Source organism: Lissotriton vulgaris, chromosome 10 (assembly GCF_964263255.1).
Source record: "Lissotriton vulgaris chromosome 10, aLisVul1.2, whole genome shotgun sequence".
Classification (NCBI taxonomy): Eukaryota; Metazoa; Chordata; class Amphibia; order Caudata; family Salamandridae; genus Lissotriton; species Lissotriton vulgaris.
In genome coordinates, this window is record NC_141698.1 from 121,952,459 (window position 1) to 121,977,542 (window position 25,084).

A 25,084-nucleotide genomic window follows, 5' to 3' on the forward strand; every position below is an offset into this window, starting at 1 on the left:
CTCCTATCTCTGGCAGTGTATAAACAGTCATTTTTACACAGTGACCTAACGCTGCCAAATTTAAACGTCTTTAAGGAGACAGAACTTGTAGAAACTCACAACTCTTTTAAGGTGCTTTCCGATTAATTGCAACGTTCCTTATTTGAGGAATCAAATTGAAAAGTGCGATCGACTGGGTATATTTTCAAATTTGAGACTCCCTACAGGTTTATGCTGTTCTAAGCTGGGATTTGGTCAGCAGTTATCTTTGCACAGGACACAAATTGTAAAATAATCTAGTCCTCGCCTTAATAAAATTGTGATGAGATTCAAATAAAAAAATGATTGTTCATCATGAAGTCCATTAGTCTTTGTTGAAATCAGATATTTTCTTAGAGGGTTAGCAGTTGGGAAACCACCTGTTTCAACTGAAAACCAAGCCACGGTGGTGGCCACAACCTAGAAATGAACTTTGAGCGCTACGCCAGGAGTTAAGCATGCAGCTTTGTGGTAAGCTCAGCTCGCTTTGAAAAGATATTTCAGATATTTTTGTGCAAGCAGAATGTGACTGCAGGCATATACAATCTATGTTTGGAAATCGAGCACTTTGTAACCAGGAAATCAGCATAGTCTATTTGAGAACTGATATTTTCTTTAATAAAAAGATAACATTGGTGCAATTGTAAATTGAAGTAGCGGAGATACTTGCATAACGGCCCTTGTATGATGACTTGCAGGTGCAGAGCCTTCCCCTGCTCTTTTGGTGCCCAATACCAAGCGCCGCTGCCGTAAGTCAAGCAAAGATGCTGTGGAGGTTAAAGACATGATCGTATCGGAGCCTGAAGATGCACTTGCGAAAAGCAAAGGTCGTGGGAGAAAACCAAGTGCCAAACAAACCACTGGTAATGTGATTTCCTGTTTTGCCTTCACTTCTGCTCGTTATTATTAACCACTTTGCGACTCAATAATTAAAAATGTCATTCACTACTTTTTAATTTTAATTTTCCTTCTTTGCTTCCCTGTGAGTCCTCCATATCATCTTCGATGTTCTCTCCGTCTCACGGGGATAATGTTGCCGTTTTCATCCATGAATCGGTCACGGTTATCCCATTTTCCCATCCCCTTCATTGCTTTTGGACTTATCTATTGCACACCCAGTTAGACTTAGTGTTCCCGCTCCCTCCCATGAAGTATGAGGACGTTTCCTCCTCACCCACCTTCTCAACCCTAGTTTCATTACTCTCAAAAGCCTTAAACCTAGATGATAAAAACAGATGGATGCCTTCCTGGGTTGGTTTTATGAGTTTATGTATGTTGTATGCTCTGACATTTCAAAGAATGGGATCGGGTGCTTTAGCTGCGAACTTCCTTGCCCACTAATTACAAATTATACTGCACTTTTAATCAGTTTTAATTTATTTTATTTATTTTTTGCTCATTTTGTTCAATCCCGTAATTCATGCTTTTAGGATGTGGCCTAATGGCTTGAGTGGTTGACCTCGAAGCTGGGGAACTGGGTTAAAGTCTCTTCAGAGATTGTTCAACATCTTGTGATTGTGGGCAAACCACTTACTCTCCCTGTGCCAAACAAAAATCAACATCTCCAGCTGCAACGCAACTGGTGCTTATGTAAAGCGCTCTGATACCTTCGGGTCAAGTTTGCGCTACATAAAACTCTCCAAAAAAAATTTGATATTTTCTGTAAAATGTAGAAGTTTTACAGTTAAAACCTGATTCATGTTAAAGACTTGCATTGAAATCTTAAAACAATATAAACTTACTGGTCAGACCATGTCAAAAAAATCAAAAAGAGCCTGGGTTCTTTTAGTACTCTGGATCTAAAATGTTTGCAGTTTTTAGAAGCCAGCCTAAAAAAAGGAAGAACCACCATTTAAAACAAAGTTGGTATTGAGTTGGGAAAGTCCTTTTAAGTAAATGAAAGCTTGATGTGTAGCGCTTACATTAATCTGTGAAAAAGAAACCTAAATGATTTTCGAATTGGCTAATCTTGCCAGATTTCCATACAGTTTCAATACGCAGTACTGGTGCATCACATAAGAACTTGACAGGTGTATGTATATTTGACCGAAAAAGCATGTCTGAATTTCCTAATTTTCTCTTGTGAAGTGATTCAGGGTAATTGAATAAGCACTGGGTGGCTGATTTTAATATAACACTCACACACTCACCCCACACACTCACCCCACACACTCACCCATTCTATCCTGGTGTTTGCCTCACTATGAAGTTTCTTTAGCTCCTTTGTGTCCTCAACTTTCCTTGTTTGTGTTTAGTGCCTTGGTTTCACTTAAGTGTTCCTGCTATGTACGTTTACCTCACTTTTACAAGGTTATTACTCTACCTTTCTCGAGATTACTCTCCCTTTCTCATGAGACATAGGGAAACCAGCACCTCTTTATATATATATATATATATATATATATATATATATATATATATATAACAGCTACACTGTGATTGCATGGTCTCTGCTTCCTTTAATGTATTTACTTATTTATTTTTTGCTCACTTTCAATGTGCATCCTATCTGAGGATTTTGTTTATCAATAGGGGTGTAGTCCCAGCTTTACAAATTAGTATCACTCATCGTAGTTTTGCATCTTTCACAATTGTCCCATTACATAAGGCCAAGTTTGATGCGCAGAGAATGCAATAGTCCATGCAACTATTCCAAACTTGAGTCTTACTGGGATAAATGACACCCCCCCCCCCCCCCCCCCCCCCCCCCCGTCTGCTAATTTGCTTCTTTTGCCAGGGAAGTGAAAGGGGGGGGTGGAAGGGCAAGAAAGGGTGTTCATTTTAAAATCCTATAGTTTAAAGAAGCTGCTTCTTGTCCAACTTTGAATGTTTTGCAGGCATATCCATTATCTTTTTAGGTTTTGAAGTGCTGCAGTATGAGTTGCATAGGCAGACCCACCAGGATATAGCGGCATGGATTGGCAAATTTAGCGGCACAAATATAGAAATTTAGCGCCACAAATGAGGAAATTTAGCAGCATTTTTGCGGCTCTTTATTTTACTCATTCATTTTCAGCCTTGCGCCAATACACATACACTTGCACCTTGGTGCAAGTGAGTATGTGTGATGTCAAGCATATGTTTTGTATGGAAGGATACCCTTTCAGTATAAACAATGCTATGAGGTAGTTTAATATTTTTCTACGTTGTGTGTGTGTGTGTGTGTGTGTGTGTTATACAGCGCAGCAAACATTAAAAGTTGGAAAAGTGTGGATCCTCTTAAAAGTTGCTCTACTGTTGAGCTAACCTCAAGGAGCCATAATTTGTTGGTACAAATCCCGGTTTATAAATATTAACAGATGTCAATACCAGTGAATAGTGGCATGGGGACATCCAAATATCAACGATGGGACACCCACTTGATGCACAGTAGCACAAAGGAGGCAACTTATCAATACAAAATTTGATTTGCATTACAAACGTTTCCCGAAATAGGACTTTGCACTAGGTTTGAATCCCTTTGGCGAAAATAGGGGAACAGGGACAGAAGGAGAAAGCAGTGAAAAAAAAAAGATTCTGCAAGAGTGAAAAAAGCACAGGAAGAGTAGAAACACAGACACTGAACCGGCGTTTGCTTTCTTCAATGTCAGAGACTTGTGATCAGTTTTGGTCTGGCCTGTCTGGGAGTCTGGCACTCTGGCAATGCCAAATGGGTCAGCTTGAAAGGGCCTGTGTGTGGGCAGTGGCGGGACCAAAATTAACGGCCCACACGCTGCTCCTTTCAAGCCAACCAGTCTGGCTGTGCCATGGTGCCCACCAGGCCAGTCCCACACTGCCTGTGATGCAAATAAGAAACTATTCTTGCCAGGAACATACTGTCTGCGCACATTACCTGACACCTTGCCAGTCTCCTTCTCTCGCTCTATCAAACACTCTTCAGTACTAGGTGATTCATTTTTTCAGTGTGGTGTAAAAAACAATCACTGTTCAGATCACACTGTACCACCGTTTAGACACTACATTGACCCAGACCGCGATCCACAGCACTTAAACCATTGTGCGACCGGCCACAGGCGGCTCTATATCGGAAACGGGACTGTCAATTAACGGCTCCTGCATTGCGCATCCCCCTGTGCCAGATCATTTCTTGCTTCACCGGTGCCTGCTTCGCCTCTGCCGCGGCTGCTGGGATACAGCAGAGTGCATTCAAAGCAGCAGGTGTTAGTCTGCGCTGTTAATTCCTCACGTAGATTCTTGTGTCTGGAATTTAAGAGAGTATTATCCAACTCCTTGTGCGGAGTCTCGCAATCTTTCCTCAAGCAAGTGCACGGATGCCCCCGGGGTATCTTAGTAAATAGCAACTTGTCCAAGTTACCATTGATGGTATTTAGTTTAGTTTTCTTCATGTTTTGTGCTGTTTGTTTTTCCCTCCATTCCTTCAATTTCGCGAGCACTTTTGTAAAAATCACAGCATTTTTACAAAAGTGCCAATTTCGCGGCAAACCGCGAAATCCTGGAGGGTCTGCATAGGGATGTATGGAGCATTCAGTTATCTATGAACTACTGAGATTCAAAGTGCTGTTAAAACAGTCAACTAAAATGTCCTAGCTAGTGATAGAGGTATTTTTGTTTAACCTTATGTCCTAGACCTCAGCTAATCCTAAACATACCTGGTATCGAACACCTCAATTCAAACTAGTCTCTATTAGAGTTCATAGATTTTAACATTATCTTTGATCTATATAAAAAACTGTAGGTTAGCGTTCGGACACGTTTGTCTGCATTCTCTTCATTTTTAAAAAATATAGATGCTACTTTGTCTAAAAAACACAATTGCCCTTCACTTTGCAGCTTTATGAAGGCTATTTGTGTCAGACTTTTTCTGTTAGTATTTAAGGATCTCCTTTTAATTCTTTTTATTTTCCTAGGGGAGTCTGCTGCAACAGATGATGGTAATTTTGGGGATTCGTCTGCATGTTCCACACCTGATCAGGATAAGCTAATTTGCCTTTCCTCGGAACACCAAATGGAAACTAGGAACAACCTGGAGCTCTCTACAAGTACACCAACTACCAAAAAGGAGGAAAAATGTAAGAAAGCCAGCAAGATCAAAATAAGTGCGCAATTGCACAATGAGCAGCACACGTCTTACCAAGCACCAATATTTTGTGATATTCTGGTGGGTGAACAGTACTGTGAACAGAAAGCTTCGTTGGCAAAACTCAGTCCTGTTGGCAGTGCAGATTGTAAAAGCAAAACTAAGAAGGAGCGAAAAACTGAAACAAAACAGGATTTTGGTCCACTAATCAAGAGTCACAGGAAAGATACTGAAAGTGACATCTTGATCAAACTGGATCATGAAGGAGTGATGTCTCCAAAGACGAAAAAAACAAAGGAGGCCATGTTGAAAGGTCTACATATGTCTGGTAGAAAGGACAAGAAAAGCCCGCTTCTCCTCAGTTACACGGCTACATTAGATAGCAAAGTCAAGCAAAAACTCTCAAAGTGCAAGGAAACAGATGCCGATGTTGAATCATCAGTGTCTCCTTTTGGTGGAGTGACACTTAAACTTGATGGCTACCCAGCCAAGGACAGTGATAAAGAAGACAAAGTTAAAGAGGAGTCAGACATGAACAGTTGTGGAAGTAGCTCAGAGTCCGAGGGAGAGGAGGAGGTTGAAAACAAAGGAGGGCAAGTTCCAGAAGTCAGCAGCTCAGTCAGCTCGAGAGCTTCAACTCCTGTTTCCTCCCACTCTTCGTCTTCTTCCAGTGGTAGCAGTTCGTCGTCAACCTCCTCTTCATCCTCTTCGTCCTCTTCTTCATCCTCTTCTTCAAGCTCAAGTTCTTCCTCTTCCGCAACCGATGAAGACTCCTCTTGCAGTTCAGAAGATGAGACTGCTGAAGCCAACACAGTTTCCACTCTCCCACAGCCAGCTCCTAAGAAAGAGGCAAAACGGGAAAGAAAATCCCGTGCAGCATCTCGTGCTCAAAGCCAAAAACCTCAGCAACAAAAGCCGCAACAGAAGCAAGGGGGAAACAAAAGCAAACCGAAGAAGCGCGAGGGAATCCACTTGCCAACAACCAAAGAACTTGCTAAACGTCAGAGATTACCTTCAGTGGAAAATAGACCCAAGATTGCGGCTTTCCTCCCCGCCAGGCAACTTTGGAAATGGTTTGGGAAACCTACACAGGTAATTAATTGGAAAAAAGGTCTTGCTTTTCTTAAGATAAAACCTTAAGTTTTTATAACTGAAATATATTGTAGGCTTGGTGTAAAACATCTGGTACTGTAAAGAGAAAGGAGTAGAATATCTAATTCTTTTACTGCCTGTTGTCCTGAATGCCCTTTGAGTTTTGGTTTTGATTAAGAGTTGCCTTCACTTAAGCTATTATTTTACAGAGACGTGGAATGAAAGGAAAGGCAAGAAAGTTATTCTACAAGGCGATTGTTCGTGGCAAAGAGATAATTCGTATTGGAGACAGTGCTGTATTTTTGTCAGCTGGCCGCCCCAACCTGCCCTACATCGGTCGTATCCAGAGCATGTGGGAATCCTGGGGAAACAATATGGTTGTGAGAGTAAAGTGGTTCTATCATCCTGAGGAAACTAACCCAGGCAAGAAGCTGAATGAAGGCAAGGTATGTGCACTGCAAATTGTAAAAATACTACTTTGGCAACTTGGATTACAAAGTACTTCATAGCATTTTTAGTTTGCCGGTTTGCAGGAATCATGTGTAACTGTATAATGGCTAAGCAAGGGTTTTTAAGGTAGGGGCGCACTGCTAAGAAGTGGCACAATATAATTAGTTGATTCTCTGGTCGGGATGAGGTGCTGCACAAGGGGTTGAGGGGAAAGCCCTATACCCCTCCAAAAAGTCTCAACCAAGGTCGGCACTGTGTACAAAGAAACTGGCGTACCCCCGCACACTCTAGAAAATGTGAGTAGTCCATATCAGTGCTGACTTTTTAGAAAGCGAGGACAAAGCTCCAAAAGTAAAACCGTAATAATTTTTTTTTTCATGTTCCTTGTAGGTAGGTAGTGTCTTTAATGTTCATACAAAAGAACCAGCCGACACGTGTTTCGTCGCGTATGGGACAGTCTTCCTGCGACTCCTCTGGGCTGTTTGCGCTGTTTATACGCAGTATGAGTCGCTCTGTCGGTGAAACTTCCGTCCCGACAGGGCCCTAGACTATGCGAAGAGCGGTGATGTGTGATTCTTGCTGTTGTTGTGGTGGTAGACTACCGGTACACAGAGGGATTGACCGCCATAGACGAACACGTCGGACGGAGTCCGAACTCTCAAGGATTATTCCGTTCACTGTTGCCTGATACGCTTCTTAACGTGCATATCCGCACGTCTATTTTCGAGCTCCAACCATGCATGCATTCTAGTCTTTCAAATATCGCTCGGTGTGTTCGACACACTCGACTTGCTCTTTTCACTGAAATCATTACCATTTCTTTACACATCCGAGAGTGTCCTACGGTTCACTAGTATACTATCTCATGACCATCACAACAGCAAGATTCACACATCACCGCTCTTCGCATAGTCAAGGGCCCTCTCGGGTCGGAAGTATCACCGACAGAGCGACTCATACTGCGTATAAACAGCGCAAACAGCCCTGAGGAGTCGCGGGAAGACTCTCCCATACGCGACGAAACACGTGTCTGCTGGTTCTTTTGTATGAATATTAAAGACACCACCTACCTACAAGGAACTTGAAAAGACATTTAATTATTACTGTTTTACTTTTGGAGCTTTCTCCTCGCTTTCTAAAAAGTCAGCACTGATATTGACTACTCACATTTTCTAGAGTGTGTGGGGGTACGGCAGTTTTTTTATGTGTAACTGTACCTTACTCAGTTATATAATGCTATAAAAATGCAATCTGTTTGCCATGAAACAGAGTACTCAGATTAGATTAATACATTTTGTCCAGCTTCATTAAATTGTTTGGGTTAAAGTTCAAGTTGCACAGGTTTTTTCTATCATTCCTAACCTGTTTTGACCAAAACCAGATATCTCTGATTATATGCTGGTCAACATAGTGGTAAACTCCCCTGGACAGTTGACCATGATTTGATTTGGCCTTCATATTTCTCTTAAAAACGCTCCTTTCGGGGCACGCAGCAGCAGCACCAAACAGATATGTTTCTTCCCTTGCATTAAAAAGTATGCCTGGAAGGTAGAGTAATTGTGTGGGGTCTTCGACATGTCACTTCGTCACATGATTACTAAAATGTCCCTGGAGTCGTCCTTTACACATCTCCTGCTTTTTAATAGGAGTGTCAAAGCATGTAGTACCAGTAGCCCAGCCTAAGTTATCCAGGAACAGGAATGGCTGAGCTACTGGAGAACAATGTCATTTTAGTAATTGTCTTCCCCTTCTGGGGCGGGTTGAGCTGTTAATAGTCACAAAACCGAGATTTTATTAGAGAACAAGGAAGACAGTTTTTCTCTTATGCCTACATATATCCTTTTTTTGAGAAACAGGTTTAACTTTGAAGGTTTCAATTGACCTTCTGCACGAATCGCAATAGAAACCAAAAACCCTAATTTTGCAGCTTGAATCTTTAATGGATTCACAGGCTGTGCATTATTCCGCCAGTTTTTTTTTTTGGGTGGTTTAAAACCGCCTTCCTTGTATGATTTCAAACATATGCCCCAGAAATCCTGTGCATCCACCATCTTCAGTATCTTTTTTCCTGCCATTGGGTTTGGAAGTCGAAGGGAGGGCTTCACAGTTGAGGATGAAGAAATATGCAGGAAGATAACAAAATTTCCACTGAAAATTGCCATAGAAGGAAGAGGATTGGGCTGAATGATGGCAAGGAGAGAGCATCAAGGATCCACCAAAAACCACAGTGGAACACAGAGGTGAGAAGCAAGACCACGCGGTCGGAGAGTGAGAAAGGGGCATGGAGCCCATTTAGATCGGGCCACTACAAGTATGCACAGAAGGAAACGGGAGGCAGAGGTTACATGAGACAAGAAAAAAAGAAGATTGTCGAGAGTCAAACTGACAAGAGCCACAGGAAAGTGGCGAGGGAGGAGCAAAGACCCAATGTAACCCCTCCGAGCTGAGAAACCGTTGAGCCAAAGATCTCAGACTCTAAGTAACTGGCTCTTATGTCGAAATAGTCAATGTCGGAGGGCAGAGTGAAGGCCAAAGAGCCACACAGGTCCAAGACAAAGGACACCGGTAGAGGCAAACCCTCAAAACTGGCTTCGACCTCAAGAGAGGATGAAAGGGATGGAAAGTCTTCAAGCTTCAAAACTACACTGACAGGTAAGAAACTATTCGTTTTAAAGGATGCAGAAAACAAACTACAAGAAAATGCTATGCTGCTAAATAAAAGCGATACACCACTTGGTGCACAGCTAACAATCAAATAAACTCGATCAAATCACAAGAGTCATATATCTAACTCCTCTCTTGGACAGCCACAACTACTCAAGCATAAAGGTACACCTCGCTGCCATCGTGGTATACACAAGGGGAAATACTTGCAAAAGTTTCTTCAAAAGACCTGTCATTAAAAGATTCCTAGAAGGATCCAAACGAATTGCAACACCTAGAACAGCTCCAGTTCCCATGTGGAGTCTAAATACAGTGCTCACACAACTCATGACAAAACCATTTGAGCCATGCATAAAGCAGAACTCAAAGACATCACTATAACACCTTCGCCGCAGTGGTAATTCCCCCACGGCGCGGGGGGAGGGGTGGGGTGGGGGGGCCGCAGCGAGCATGACGAGCCCAGCTCGTCATGAGTCACAGTAGAGCTGTGCTCATGACGAACTGGGCTCGTCATAACTCCTCCCACTCATTAATTCTCCTCCATAGGCGGGGAATTAGCTGCGCCGTTGCAGTTGTGACGAGCCCAGCTAGTCATGAGCACAGCTCCACTGTGCCTCATGACGAGCTGGGCTTGTCATGAGCATGGAAGGGGTTAAAGACAGCCTTTCTCATTGCCATTACATCTCTGTGAAGAGTGAGTGGTGAGTTACAGGCGTTAACCATACAGGAGCCATACATGAAGATCCACAAAGACCAGGTTATTTTAAAAACAAACCCAAAATTCCTACCAAAAGTGGTATCCAAATATTACTTAGAGTATTCTCCTAACGTTTTTCATTAAAAACCCACAAACAAAAGGAGAAAAAACCTCCATACCCTGGATGTAAGAAAAGCACTACTGTATCTATAAAAAAAAAAACTGAACAAACCTGCAAGACCAAACAGTTGTTTGTTACCTATGCGCATACAAACACAGGAGCGCAGGTCACAAAGGCAACAATCTCACGATGAATAGTACAAACCATCCAACTATGCTATACCACCGCTAACAAAGAATTTACAGTGCGACCAACAGCCCACTCCACTAGAAAGAAAGGAGTGGCTCTAGCATTTATGGCCAATGTGCCCATAGACACTATATGAGGAGCGGCTACATGGGCATCACCACACACATTCACCAAGCATTATTGAGTGGACATACAAATGAATAAGGAAACGCAAATTGGACAGAAAGTACTTCAACACCTGTTCCCAAATCTTCCTCTCACCACAGCCTCCCCCAACAGGATAAACTGCTACATAATCTGATGCACAGCATGTTAATCCAGAAAAGGATTCCAGCTGCAAAACAAAATAGTTACTTACCAGTAGGAGTAGTTTTGCAACTTGAAGAATTTTCTGGATTCACATGCGACCCACCCGACCTCCCCAACAAGTAATACAAACAGATGGGGAAGAAATATATATAATAATTATGAAGAACCATCTAAAGGAAAATACACTAAAACACAAACCGAAAAAAGAATCTGAAGATGGCTACCGCGCACGAAGACCTTCAGGGTGCAGTCTGACGTCACATAGGGGACGTACCTGGCACCAAATGTTGGTCTACAATGCCCAAAACCAGGAAAAAACCCAGACTATTCCGGACCCAACCACTAGATGGCGGAATGATGTGAATACAGAGAATTCTTCAAGCTTCAAAACTACTCCTACTGGTAAGTAAGCATTTCGTTACAATGCACCTACCAGCAAAAGAAAAAACGGAAGAAGACAGGCTAAGCAGGAAAGCAAGCACCACACACTAGTGTGAACTAAAACCAGAAATGTCGAGACAGACCTTTAAAATCTGGGGGACTCAACTAGTAAACCTCTTTGCAACACACAAAAATGCCAAAACTGCATCCAAAGTCGATGAGGAAATGCCCTGTCTATAAATTGATCAACGGAGATTTGCTTACGCCTTTCCACAGATTCCAACAGCACAGACAGCAACAAGTCCATTTGACCCTGATAGCCCCTCAATGGGCTTGGCAGACATTTCCTTAAGATAAAGTATTTGTAAAGCAAAAGTTCACCCAGAAGGGTGTATTGGCACTGAATAACAGATGTTTACCGTTACCCAACTCAATGGTACACATTTTATCAACCTCAAAAGGATGACTGGCTGAGTGGACCTGTTGGGTTTTGAACCAGTGACCATGAGGTTGAACACAGACCCTACAGTGGAAGCATTGGTCCACTAAGCCACGAGACCCAGCTTAGGGCACTACTGCCAGTCCACAAAGACCTCTTAACCATTCAATAAGGACAAGTGTGGCACCTGCACCAAACACCCTCAATGTGGCAGTATGGCTCTTGACAACTTAGAATTTAGGCGCCAAGAAGGGTGATGGAGATTCTAAAGGAATCTTATGCTTCTATCAAGTCCACTTGGCAGCCATTGTACCATATACAAAATGCACACTGGGGGAAAGGTTTTCTTTTACCACACCCGTGGTGAAAATCTTAGAGCTGAAGAAAGTACCACCCCAAGAAGTGTTCCAATGCCAAAATGGAACTTGAATGTGGTGCTCACCCAGCTGATGACGACGCCCTTTCAACCAATGCAGAATGAACAGCTGAGGATTCTAACACTCAAAAATGCCTTTCTCGTCGCCTTCACTTTACTAAGGATAGTAAGTGAGATAAAACCACTCCCCAACTAAAAGCCATACTTGCAGATACATAGCAACAAGGTGGTCAAATGAACTAACCCAAGATTCGTTCCAAAGGTTTTATCAAAACTCCACGTTGATCAAGCAATCCACCTACCAGCCTTTTTTCAACAAACTAAAAAAGAAGTTGAGAAAGAGACTTTAAGGAGACTGTCCCAACCCATCCACGATATTGCGGAATAAAGCACAGCATATAAATCCAGAAAATTCTTCAAGCTGCAAAAACTATTCCTACCGGTAAGTAACCATTTTGTGGCAAACCTCCAACTTAAGTACTAAGTCATCTGTTGTATTCCCAGGTTTTTTACATCCTTTGTTTCCCAAGAACAACTTGTCTGCCTCCAACTAAACCAGTGCTTTAGACAATTTCATTATTAATTGATCTTAACTCTGTCAAGGAGTTTTAAGAAAACTCTCCCGACCTTCAATCATCATAGGTGTATGTTTCTTTGTCTGGTACTCGATCTGGAATAGGACATATCCTGTTTTTATGAGATTTCCCTGACCAGGCCAAAAACGGACATAACTCTTTGTGGTCTGGACCTTAACTATTTTGTGTGATCCTTTTTGTTCTCGGTGCTAGATTAGAACGTTTTACCTGAATTGTTGAATACATAATATCCATACTGCAAGTAACTAAACAGAAATTGTTCTGGTTTTATGTCTTCTCTGACTTGCTTTGCATCAGCAGTATCCAGAGCAAGTGGGACAAAGTGGACATGATTGAAGTCCAGGGCCAGATAAACGACTCTGAAGTTAATAGATCAGCATCTGTAGTGTGTGTGGCAGATTTATACTAGCAGTTGTGAGAACAGTGCAATTATGCCATGATGATTTGAGGAGAATGGAGGAGAAAAGCTTTTTCTGAAAAGTATTCTGCAGTTTCACTACCACTTCTGTTTGATGTTCACATTGTTCCTGATTTTGTGATATTCTGTTGGCAAAATAAATTTCGATGTTAATATGATGAACACGTTTGTTGAACTTTGTCATGACCGGTCATATTTGCCTGCTTAAGAGGTTGTATTTTTAGTAGCTCATCTAAGGCAAGCTCACATTGTATTTGCTTTCAGGGTTTGTGCTAAATTAACCCAGTCTTCTGCTTTTTTCCCCCTTTCTCTTGTTTTGTTGCACCTTGCCACAATGCAGTGGGATCCAAAAGCTGGCAAAAACCTACATTCTGTACTTCAGGCTTCTCAGCAGAGGAAAGACTTCATGGAGGTAAGCATGACATTTGTCCAAACCCAGTGATGTTAAGAGGGCTTCAAACATAGGAGTTATACAGCTTCTCAAGATCATCTTTGATATTCTATAATAAAGAATGTAGAACCTTGGTCTACAAAATTCAAGCTATAATGGAAAAATGAGAAGATTGGTATCTGCAGTTGTATACTTTGGATTATGAGGTAGGGAGTCTGGCAAAGAAATGCACACTAATGAAGGCCTATGTTGTAGAAAGGCCATGATGAAAGACTATTCACCCAAATGAGCTTTGCAGGGTAGATCGGCTAAGTTGAATGTTTCCACAGAGAAGTGTTTGCAGAAGGTGTAAACTGAATTCTTAGAATCTGCTTTGTAAATATTATCTTGGAATTTAATGCTGAAAATGGGTGACTTGACAACATTTTACACCTGATTCTGGGGAGTGAGCTAAGTCACTGCTTTCTATATCTGGGGATCTCTTCTGTGCAGTACTTTCTATATCTGGGGGTCTCTTCTGTGTTTTTATGTTGCTGTTATCAAAAAGTGCCATTAAAAGAAATGTGAAAATCTGAACCTTCTGAAGGTGGCAGAGTTCTACTTGACTTCTTTGAGTAGACACCTAGACAGCTGCAGCCTCATTCATAGTTCTGGAGTTTGATGCACTTGTGCTATTGGGAACCTCCGACACAGAGCCAGACTGTCTGAGCAAAGCCCAGAATTACAGACATACGTTAGGCAACCTTTGACAGAGATCTGCATCCTATCAGTGGAAAATATCTTTCTTGCACTGAGTCTGACATTTGAAGCCATTAACACTATGGTGAAGACCAAGTGGCTTCAGGGAAGGTGTCTCTCTTCCTGTGGCCACGCGTGCAGGTACTGAGTGTTTGTCTATAGAAACAGGAGTTGTAGGTCAAGTTGAGGAACTGGCATTTGAATGACATTTCAAGCCAGGGCCTGTCTGCTCCTAGTGGTATGTCTATTTACCTTCTTACTTGAAGTATAACTTGATCTAACAAAAAAAGCTGTACATTACTACAACTTGTGTGTGGCTAATTTGAGATGGAAGGCACTTTTGGTTCTAGAACAATGACTCAATTTTGTCCTTTTCATATTGGCTTTATGACGAAAAGCCAACCATAGGCAGTTTTTTGTTGTTGTTTTTTTACAATAGCTGTGGCCAGGAAACCACAAGTATCCTAATATCCTGTATCAGTAACTGCTAAGCCTCAAATTGCTAATGTTGAATGATTTACTAGAACACCTGAAGAGGTCGTTAGCACTTTGCCTTTAGAATAGGTTGATCTGTTAGAACCTGTCCCAATCCCACGTACATGTTTGTGGCAACTTGAAAATTGTAGAAAGGTTCCTGGAGCATTGAAGCCTCTTAAGATCATCCACTATCCAAATTGGAAAAGGTCAGTAGTGCAAGGGGATTATGAAACAGGACTTCCAGTGAGTGGTTTTCACTAATCAGGTGCAAAGCAATAGGCAAGTGGTTTTGCCTGCAAGAATGGCATGTTGGTATTTGTTTAGCACTAAATCTGCCGTTGGTTAGGCACCATAACACTTTAGGTAGGAGTTACTTTCCAAATGGTTCAATGGATTCCACCACTCACCAGAGTCTGCCTTCTGGATTCAGATGCTGGGCATTATCTCACCAGCTTGTGATTGACTCTGGAATGGTATCTAGTTTGTTCAAAACCTGCACAGGATCTAGTTTATTTAGTGTACACTGCAGCAACCCTTCTCTAGGCGTTAAATATCTTACAAAAACATGTAATCACTTTTTGCTCAGTTTGAAAAAAAATCCACTATTGTTTTAATTCAGCTAGAATGATTAAAACACAGTAGTGAACTTTTTTTTCATAGTTAGACTTGAATCAGTAACATGTTAACCCAAATTTTCGTAACTAGTATGTGAGACCTAGGTCAAGTAGGATATAGTTACTGATCACTTGGTGGTAGCTGATTGAGTCTAACACAAAAACATACATTGACTGCATCACAAGGACAAAGTAGAGTACATTGTGTATATATCCTTGCAGATTTTCATGTAATTGCAGCTAGTGAAACTGAAAAGTTATCTACTCTTCTGGTGCCCCAAATGTAGGTGGTGGGTTTTCAATGATATCGTAAAATTGTGCTACAAAGGAAAATTGATTTCATATATTCTCTTCCTAACCTTTAATTTCTTTCTTTTTTCCGTATCTAGCGGGCCTTGTACCAGTCTTCACACGTAGATGAAAATGATGTTCAGACCGTCTCTCACAAATGCCTTGTTGTTGCTCTTGACCAGTATGAGCAGATGCTGAAAACCAAGAAGTACCAAGACAGTGAGGACCTCTACTATCTGGCAGGGACATACGAGCCAACCACAGGCATGATCTTTGATACCGACGGTGAACCTACGATCTGCTGATTGGCTTTAGGACCTTGTATTTTAGAAAAACATCTGTGGTCAGGTAGAATACATAAGCACTATTCATTCACCTCGTCAAGCTTTCATTCAAAACATCTGACTGGTTATCAATCTACAGAATTCTAAAAAGATGTGACAATCTAAGACTTTTAGAAGTATCTTTGGAACATTATCTGACCTCTTGCTAGAAACGAAAACATCAGGAGAGGTGCAGAACTTCGCCGTCCTCTGAAAATTGCATGTTACGGAAGTAGCCTTTGGTATTGTCTATGCGTAGTGCTAGCAGAGGACATGGTTGTATGAACTGACTCCTGTGGGGTTTCTTCCCACCCAAGGTCTTTCGATATTTGTGAATCTTGTAATGTATCAACTAGAGAAGATTTGTGATGACGTTCAAGTGGTACAGAATGCCAATAGTATTTCTATAGCGCGTTTGGTAAGACCATAGTCTCATTGCATCTGCAGTGTTTGTTGGCAGTCCTACAGTACAAGGATCAAGGTAGGAATCGTCCTACTCAGATCCAGCAGTGTTGTGGACTAAGGTGCCTTCCAGGACAAGTGGCGCTCTAAAGCTTTAATGGCACAAGTGGCTGTAGACCCACAGTAGACTAATGAATATTGGTGTTGTACAGGAAATGTTTTAGCATCCGGCATCCATTGCCTAGCAAATTCATCCATTCCAGGTTTTACTTTTTGGTTGAATGGAAGTTACTTGTCTGCAAAGTGTGTGAATATGAATTGTCTATTTTGCAGGCTGAAATATCTATATTTTCATATGTCTTTAGAGTTGGATATTTTGACCCCTTTAAAGTTCGTAAATCTTGAACTTCACTAATGAAAAATAAACCGGTGTGCCAAGTGATAATTGATGGATGTAATGTTACCGTGGCCTGTAGGAAATTTCACACTACTCCTTTCAACCATTCATCACGAAGGAAGAGTACAATTTGCTCCATACATCATTTTAAGCGTTATGTTGGGACAGTGAAAAGGTTGGGAGGACTGTTTCACTGCTGTTCTACCATTCACCTTGTTGTGGACATCGTGTGTGGGTGAGATGGAAACAATCACCTCACTCTATGGACCATGTTATCTTTTAATCGCGCTGCCTACAATCGATCTGGCATTGGGAGTATGGCTACTACTAGAGAATTTACATATCTTACCATCTGATCTCGATGGAAATTCCTAGGACAGAATGTCAAGTGTCCGTTGCTCAGGAGCCGTCCCAATGGGTAGCATAAAAGGGGAGAGATTAAAGGAACTCCCCTGATTCGCAGCAAGCAGTTTCCCTACTGGGAAATGTTTTTAATAAAAACTCTGGTTGGATCAAACTCACTACAAACCACCTGTTGGACACTGTTTCAGTCTGTACAGTTTTTGTGAAGCATCAGAAACATGCTGTTGTGCTAATTCCCTCTCGCGAGAACAACCATAAATCCCACTGTATTATATACCTTCAAATGGATTTAACTTTTTATGATATATGTATAAAATATATAAAAAATATATATAAAACTTTTTTAAACTGTGAAAAAGTTATGAAATTATAAAATGACTGCAGTCTGACGTCTAGAAGAATATTTTTTATTTCCTGTTGGATTGTTATTGTAAATGACATGCAATTAAAGAAAAAAAACTAACCAACACACATGCACGCACTCTAAAGTATTCGTACTGTACTTAGCAGCTACTGTGTAAGAGGAGAGTACATGTTTAACGCTAACGTTAAATAGAAAGCACTTATACACTGCCTGTTGCCTTCTATGAAAACACCAGGACTTTCCAGACAATCGCAAGAAGGGGAGAGTCTGTTATTTTATTTTTTGTATTTTATTTGGCATTTTGTTGGAGAATTCAGAGTGATTGTTTTCATAAAAAAATAATTGAAAAAAAGTTTGCCTCCTGTCTTATTTGTGTTCTGTTTTTCACTCTGAGCTAATGTGCAGACTAATATCAGAATTTAAAGAAGGGATCGTGTTGGAGATGTCGCTACTCTTGCTTTAGCTAGTTCCCTGTTTATATCAGATCAGATGAGTTTACTCTACTGGTGCTTACCCTAAGGCAGTGGTTACCAAACCGTGGTCCGTGGACCCCCAGGGGCCAGTGAAGCATTCCCAGGGGTTCCGCAGGCAGCTGTTTTAAAAGCGCTGAACAGTTATTGTTGCCCAAAACTGCTGATTATAAAAGAAGTGTCAAGTTTGGTGATTCATTTACCTGCTGGAGAGAGATTGGAGTTTTGTCCAGTGGCAGCTGTGACTCATCTAAGGTGGTGCAGAGAGGTAATAATCCGCCTGCAAAGAACGTGTACCATGCATTTCAAATAACATTTTATTTGCATAGCTCAGTGGGTTACTGCTTTTGTCACAGAGATCCTGCTAATGTCCTGTTTATAAGTTACAATTGTAATCTAGCACAGTGAGTTATGAACTCCCATCAAAAAGCTGCATTTAGTAAGTTATGTTTTCTCCCCAGTTTATTATCCTGATGCTGCTTAAAAAATGTTTGTTTGGGTAGAAATAAATTCTTATTATTTAAGTCAACACTAACCACTGTGTTATGCTCTGAATCTTGAGTTTGTGCTTTTTCCAGAACAAGCACTCTTAAAATATGCCTAGCAACATGGATGGCATGTGAATCCTACACTGTGCAGTCCCCTTTGCATTATTTAACATTTTCTATACCCCGATTTACACATGTATGATTCGTTGTCTTTGTATGCGTGTGATGGAAAGTGATCTGACACCCTTCACTGGTATGAGAGGTGCTATAAAACAAATCTAATACATTTGACAGAGGGTTATGAAGAGATAAGGGGCATTGTTGGAGGGTGATAGTGAGGAAACCATTGAAGAGCCCCAACAAAGATTGTCGTATACTGGTGCTCAGTAAGGTCATCATTTGTTATGCTTTAAAAGCTAAAACAATTCAATATATAATGTCAAATGTGTTTTAGGATGCGCCATTTTTTTCACTAAGTTTCTTGGTGAGAGAGCCCCGCCCCCCCAGTCTCCTTTGTTTTGGGCAGGCTCACTTGCTGCACTTGTGCACTGTACAGGGACTGGTCTGACCTTTGGGTTTCGAGTCCGGCCCTGGATGGAGCCTCGTACCTCAAAATAGAGCCAAACACTGAATAGTTAGTCGCAGAGATGTAGTACAAACCTTCCCATTGCCGGAAGGCTGAGTAAGGACAGCAAATGGAGCCAGAGTGTTTTGACCAACAACTGACCCCAACAGTAGAACTCCGAATAATGTTACAATGTTGTAATCCGAATGCTTTCAAATAAATGAGTCTATCTTTGCCAGCGTAAAAATAAGCATGCACAAATAATATAGCTAATTTGAGAGATAATATCTAGGAACTTTAGATATAAAGGATGTTTTGAATTAGCAAAGGTGAGCAGTGGTTGGGAAAAGCCACACCTATTTTTAGTCTGTTTTATTTAAATGTCATATGTTACCATCACATTAAGGCTATGCATTTAAATAAAGTAAATAAACCAGCATTGGCTAAGTCTATAACTCTATCCTATGCAAGAACTATTAGCTTTGCCAATGTATTTTATCTGTGTTATACACCATTGTGGCTGCTGTTCAGTATGGCTAAATGTTAGTTGATTACGGGAAAGTGGCTTGGAGTAGACTGACTAAGAATGGATTGGAGTGTCATGGATTATAGGGGCGTGGAGTAGAGTATGCATGGTGTGGTAGTGCACTGCCATTACAGACAACACATTTTAAATTGAAATGGCCATTACATATGCACATACAGTTTTACTGATAAAACTATACCGCACACAAACGAAAATGTTGAAATGACATCACAAAGTCTACTGATTTGTTTTGATTGTACAAAAATATGTTTCCACCACACTTCCTAATTCTGATATATTCTAAAATATTTGCACAGTTTTACAGTGTGCTAGAAACAAAGCTTTTCTTTCCCCGTACCCAGCAAGATTGTCACAGAAGTCCTCTCAACTCGGCGCAGTTTCGGGTTTACCCGCCCGAACAGCGAGTTCGGGATATACATGCTCTGATTCCAATCTTCCGGCCTTTATCCCGGGTTTCGGTCAGGTTGACGCTGCGGCTTCTGGGGCTGATGGCCTCCTGCATCCTTCTGGTGCATCACGCACGGTGGCGGATGCGGGCTCTGCAGTGGGACCTGAAGTTTCAGTGGGCCCAGCATCAGGGCAACCTGTCCGACCATGTCCTGATCTCGGAGGGCACTGCGAGACAGCTGCAGTGGTGGCCCACGGACCGCGATTGGGTCAACGGCAGATCCCTCTCCCTTCCCCAACTGGAGCACGTAGTTGTGACGGAAACGTCCCTCCAGGGCTGGGGAGGCCACATGGTAGAGGCGGAGATCAGAGGCCTCTGGTATCCGGCGGAGTCCCGGCTCCATATCAACCTTTTGGATCTGCGGGCGATTAGTCTAGCACTGAAGGTATTCCTCCCGTCTGTCTGAGGGAGTGCAGTGCAGGTGTTCACGGACAACACCACCGCCATGTGGTACTGCAAAGAACAGGGCGGGGTGGGGTCGTGGACCCTCTGCCAGGAGGCTCTGCGCCTCTGGCAATGGCTGGAACATCAGGGTGTGACTCTGATGGTTCAACACCTGGCAGGTTCTCTGAACGCCAGGGCGGTTGAACTCAGCCGCCGGTGCATGATGGATCACGAATGGCGTCTGAACTCAGACGTGGCGCAAGGTCTCTTTCAGCAGTGGGGAGAGCCTTGGTTAGATCTATTCGCCACCGAAGAGAACACGCAATGTCATCAGTTCTGCGCGTTGGATTTTCCAAGGCGGCACTCGCTCTGAGACGCTTTTCGTCACGAGTGGAGTTGCGGTCTGTTGTACGCCTTTCCGCCTATACCACTTCTGCCCAGAGTGCTGAAGAAGATAAAGCGCGACCGGGCACAAGTAATCCTTGTGTCTCTGTACTGGGCACAAAGGTACTGGTATCCCGAGCTACTCAGTATGTCAGTCGATCCCCCGGTTCGTCTGCCTCTTCAGGAGGACCTTCTGTCGCAGCAGCAGGGGACGGTCCTCCACCCGAACCTGTCCAGTCTCCACCTCCATGCTTGGAGATTGAGCGGCGACAGTTGAGGCCATTTGACTTGCCTCCTGAAGTCTGTAACATCATTCTGGCAGCCAGGCGTCCCTCCACAAAGTCGGTATACGCCTGCAGGTGGAATAGATTTGTGGCATGGTGCACAGCAAAGGCTGTAGATCCCCTTAATGCCCCCCTTTCTGAGGTTCTCCTCTTCTCTCTCTTGCCCAGCAGGGCTCTGCTCTGGGCACTGTCAAGGGCTATCTCTCAGCTCTTTCAGCCTTTCTGAGGCTGCCTGATCAACCTTCTTTGTTCAAGTTCCCTATTGTTAATCGATTCCTGAAGGGCATCACTCATACGTTCCCTCCTGTTCCCTTTGTGATGCCTCAGTGGGACTTGAACCTGGTTCTTACGTTTCTGATGTGCGCTCCCTTTGAGCCACTTCACAACTGTCCTCTTCGCCTTCTTTCTTTGAAGACTGCCTTCCTGGTAGCCATCACCTCTGCCAGGAGAGTGAGTGAGCTCCAGGCTCTGTCTTGTAAGCCTCCTTTCCTTTCAGTCCATCCAGACAAGGTTGTGTTACGAACAAGGCCCTCCTTCCTACCCAAGGTAGTCACGGCCTTCCACATTGGGCAATCCATCACCTTGCCCACCTTCTTTCCGCCTCCGCACCCCTCGAGAGAGGAGGAGAGGCTCCACCGTCTGGACCCAAAACGTGCGCTCATTTTATTTGAATCGCACACAACAGTTCCGGGTGGATGATCAACTCTTTGTTGGATACGTGGGCGCTAAGAAAGGGAAAGCAGTGCACAAGCGGACCATCACGCGGTGGATTATCTTGTGTATCCAGGCGTGTTACTCCTTGGCTAAGAAGGAACCCCCTGTGGGGCTGAGGGCTCATTCCACTCGAGCCACAGCCACTAAAACTGCCTTGGGCCGAGGTGTGCCCTTGCAGGACATTTGCCAGGCGGCTACGTGGGCCTTGCTGCACACGTTTGCACGACATTATTGCCTGGACAGTCAAGCCCGGAGGGATGGCTACTTTGGCCGTTCCGTCCTCCAGGACTTTCTGGTGTGATTATTGGTTCGCAGACCCACCACCACGGGGTTGGTATTGCTGGGGTATCTATTCTAAGGTAAGGAATCTATCACTAACGTGTCTCTTTCAGATGCACAAGTTACTACTTGTGTAACGATATATCTGTAAGAGACATTAGTTAGTGATAGATTCCTTACCGCGCCACCCATCCTCCCCATTCTGCGAACAGATATCTAGGGTTAAGGTCATCCCCTTTCAGGGCCCTAGTTTCATGGCACCAGTGTTGGTTTTTGGCATGGCTCTGCGCTTCTGGCGCGGAAAAGCTGTGTCTAAGAACTGACGTCAGCACGCGGAGGCGGCGTCTAAGTACTCAGACGACGTCATCACGGCGCCGACGACGGACGCGGAGCCGCAGACGACGCCTACCGACGCGCAAGGGTACTGCTACGCAAAAGTTTCCAGATCCAGTCTGACGCCTGGGGATATTCTAAGGTAAGGAATCTATCACTAACTAATGTCTCTTACAGATATATCCTTACACAAGTAGTAACTTGTGTGATAGGAAGTGATTGATTAACAAATATTGATAGAGGACTAGCCGGACCATTCAAAGACTTCCCAGAATGGTAGTAGTAAATCCAACAATATTATATTGTTAAATCTCTTAAGTGTACATACAATAAGTTATGAGATGTTCTTGTTTGTAAGTCCAAATTCTTCCTTTCAGTGGTCTGCCCTGATTGGTCAGAGTTAAGAGGATTAGCCAGGTTGCTGGTAGGGCAGTGTGCTGTTATATAGGAATGCCAGGCCAGGAGGTGGCGTCCTAAACTGCGCTCTTCAAAGGCAGAAAGGAGGCCTGGGTTTCAGTCCACTATGACAGTCGTGACCCAGAGTCAGGTCTAGGCTTAAAGGTATGTGCAGATGGTAGGGGGTGTGTGTAGCCAGCTCTTACCTCCTTGCTGGAAAATCAGCCATTATGGATTTGGAAGAATAATGCACTCTGGGACAAACTAATGCCACACTCCAACGATGTGGTCATAACTATGAGGAGTTGCCCTGCTCTCATTGGTCAGCAGTGACCTGGTGCTTGACCTAGAGAATTTTGAATAAGTATCTGAGAGGGGCAGAGCCCTCCAGATCTGCTGCTTGAAACTGAATGAAGCAAGAAGTGCCCTGCTGAAGATTTTTTTTGCTGTGCAAGGAACTCTAAGGCCTGACCTATGAAGACTGCACCATCTGAAACTACAGCCCTGTGGATTACCTTGCTGCCAAAGGACTCAAGAGTGGAAACTCCCTGCAAGCTACAGGTTAACAGAGCTCACCTGAACAGTCCCACAAAGAATTCAAAGCCTGGAGTACCAGTGGATTTGTAAGGGTTTTGTTCAAGTGGATTGCGGAATTGAAGTTTCACACTTTCAAGGACCCTCTTGGAGATTCCAGAACCTTGGATTGTGTGTTGCATACTTTGGGACCCGCAAGCAGAACCCCAGGAAGGTGTTTTAACTGGACCCCGCTTGCTGAAGAAGGCGGCCCACTACAGTGGTGAGAATTCTTCAGAACAATTTATAAAGGTTTGTCCCTCACAGAGAAAACGAAATGACTTAAAGGGGAGCTGTTTCTAAGCACTAGAACGTGACTAATCTTTAAAAATTCATATCTCTGGTTCCCTACAGTGGATTATTTTTGTTTTGGTGTCATTTAAAAGATAATATTATTACCTATTTTTTATAAACTGGTGTTGGATTTTTATTTTGTGTTGTGTCTTATTATTTACTGAAATTGTGTTTTTAAATGCTTTACATACCTGTCTTTGAAGTTAACCCCGTCGGCTCGCAGCCACGTTACCAAGGGTTGTGCAAAGGAATACTTTTGTAAGACATATGCGGAGTCCTATCATGTGTTAGTGGCCTTATTGCCACTGGCAGACCTACATTTGCCCCTACCAATAACCCACTTTCCAACAAATACCAAGTAATTGCCCAGTGAATAAATGAATTTTGGCTTTTACATTGGTTTTTAAATCACTCATTTACTCACAGGCCTCACTTAGATTTTAGAAGTGCCTCCCGGTTTCCATGTCTATGCCCACTCTCTACCAAACGCAGTTTCTAGAGAGTGAGGACTGCCAATGATGAAGCATGACACCTGGTGGTTTGTGAGAACAGCCCTTCACTTTTTTGAGAGGCCTGGTACTCCACCTAGTACCTTTGTAATTTCCTGGTCACTTCTCTTCAGGGTAGCTTCTTTGTGTGTACATAAGGTTGGAGGCCAGCTCACGCTGAATACCCCATAGCATCTGGTTCCCTCCCGTAGGAAATCCCAGGGTTTGGTGTGTTACACTGTTTTGTACAGCTGGTGGCTGTGGGGAAAAAATAAGGGGTACTTTACAAAAATTGGCAAAACTAGCCATCCTCTAGGGTATCTACAATCGAAGGTGCTAACCCACTTGCTCTAATAGTCCCCCGAAAAACGACGAGACTTAGTATTTATTTTCACCCTGTAGTTATCATGGAGATAAACAACAAACTCACATTTGATGAGGCCACAATAGCAGAAATATTGAAAGCGCCCTCCTTACTAGCGGATACGGTGATCGCACAGACTGTTAAGAACCCGGACGAATGGGAGGCTCTATCTACAAACAAAAAAGAGCACATCCGCACGGCGCCACATTGCGCCTTTATGACTGAATACCTTTCCCAAAGGATTTTTTTGAACAACAAGGAGTTCCGAAAGAGCTGGTCATATATTGCATGGAAATGCACAAAGGATTGGCTGGTATTAATAATCAATACAGCAAGGAAATTGTCTGACTTACTACTCATAGAAATACAACACAGTGAGAGTAAACTAAAGACAACAGTGCACATTTCTGTTTACAAAAAGAAAATGGAAGAGATTAACAACTACCACTCCCAATACAAAGAGTACTTGACACAATCATCACTAACCAAACTTAAGAAGGATGTCCAGAAGTTCAGCCACGAGAAAACCTACCCATACGTTAGAAGAACATTATGAGAAGCCTCAGACACAGACAGGAGACAACAGAGATTCAGACCCACACCACTGGATTGGACCTTCAGTTCAGTAGACAAAAAGACCGCAGCAGCGACGAGGGGACGAGGCCTCCTCAAAAACAATATTACCAGGACACCATCAGCAACCGCCTATGCATCTGCCAATGCACCCATTTGGCTACTGGCAAAAACTCTATTTTGCAGCGTGAATCTTTCTGGATTCACTATGCTGTGCATTATTCCGCGGTCTAGTGGTTGGGTCCTGAATCAGTCTTTTCTTTCTTTTTTTTTCCGTAGCCCAGGTGGGCGTCAACTTCCCACCTTTTGGTGTACTTCCTGTGACGTCGGCACGCTTCCTGCGGAAGCTCCA

General features: G+C 43.0%; 1 protein-coding gene across 6 annotated transcripts in view; it reads left to right on the forward strand.

Annotated features, from left to right (window-relative positions):
- Positions 1-17,500, forward strand: part of TNRC18 (trinucleotide repeat containing 18) — a 183,008-nt gene extending 165,508 nt beyond the window's left edge. For all 6 annotated transcript variants that reach the window (XM_086940683.1, XM_086940679.1, XM_086940678.1 and 3 more), the window contains 5 exons: positions 717-881; positions 4,887-6,148; positions 6,358-6,594; positions 13,129-13,200; positions 15,398-17,500. In XM_086940683.1, coding sequence (XP_086796809.1) covers positions 717-881; positions 4,887-6,148; positions 6,358-6,594; positions 13,129-13,200; positions 15,398-15,604 — 1,943 coding nt within the window. In that variant the 3' untranslated portion in view covers positions 15,605-17,500. The remainder of the gene's footprint in view (positions 1-716; positions 882-4,886; positions 6,149-6,357; positions 6,595-13,128; positions 13,201-15,397) is intronic.
- The last annotated feature ends 7,584 nt before the right edge of the window (positions 17,501-25,084 follow it).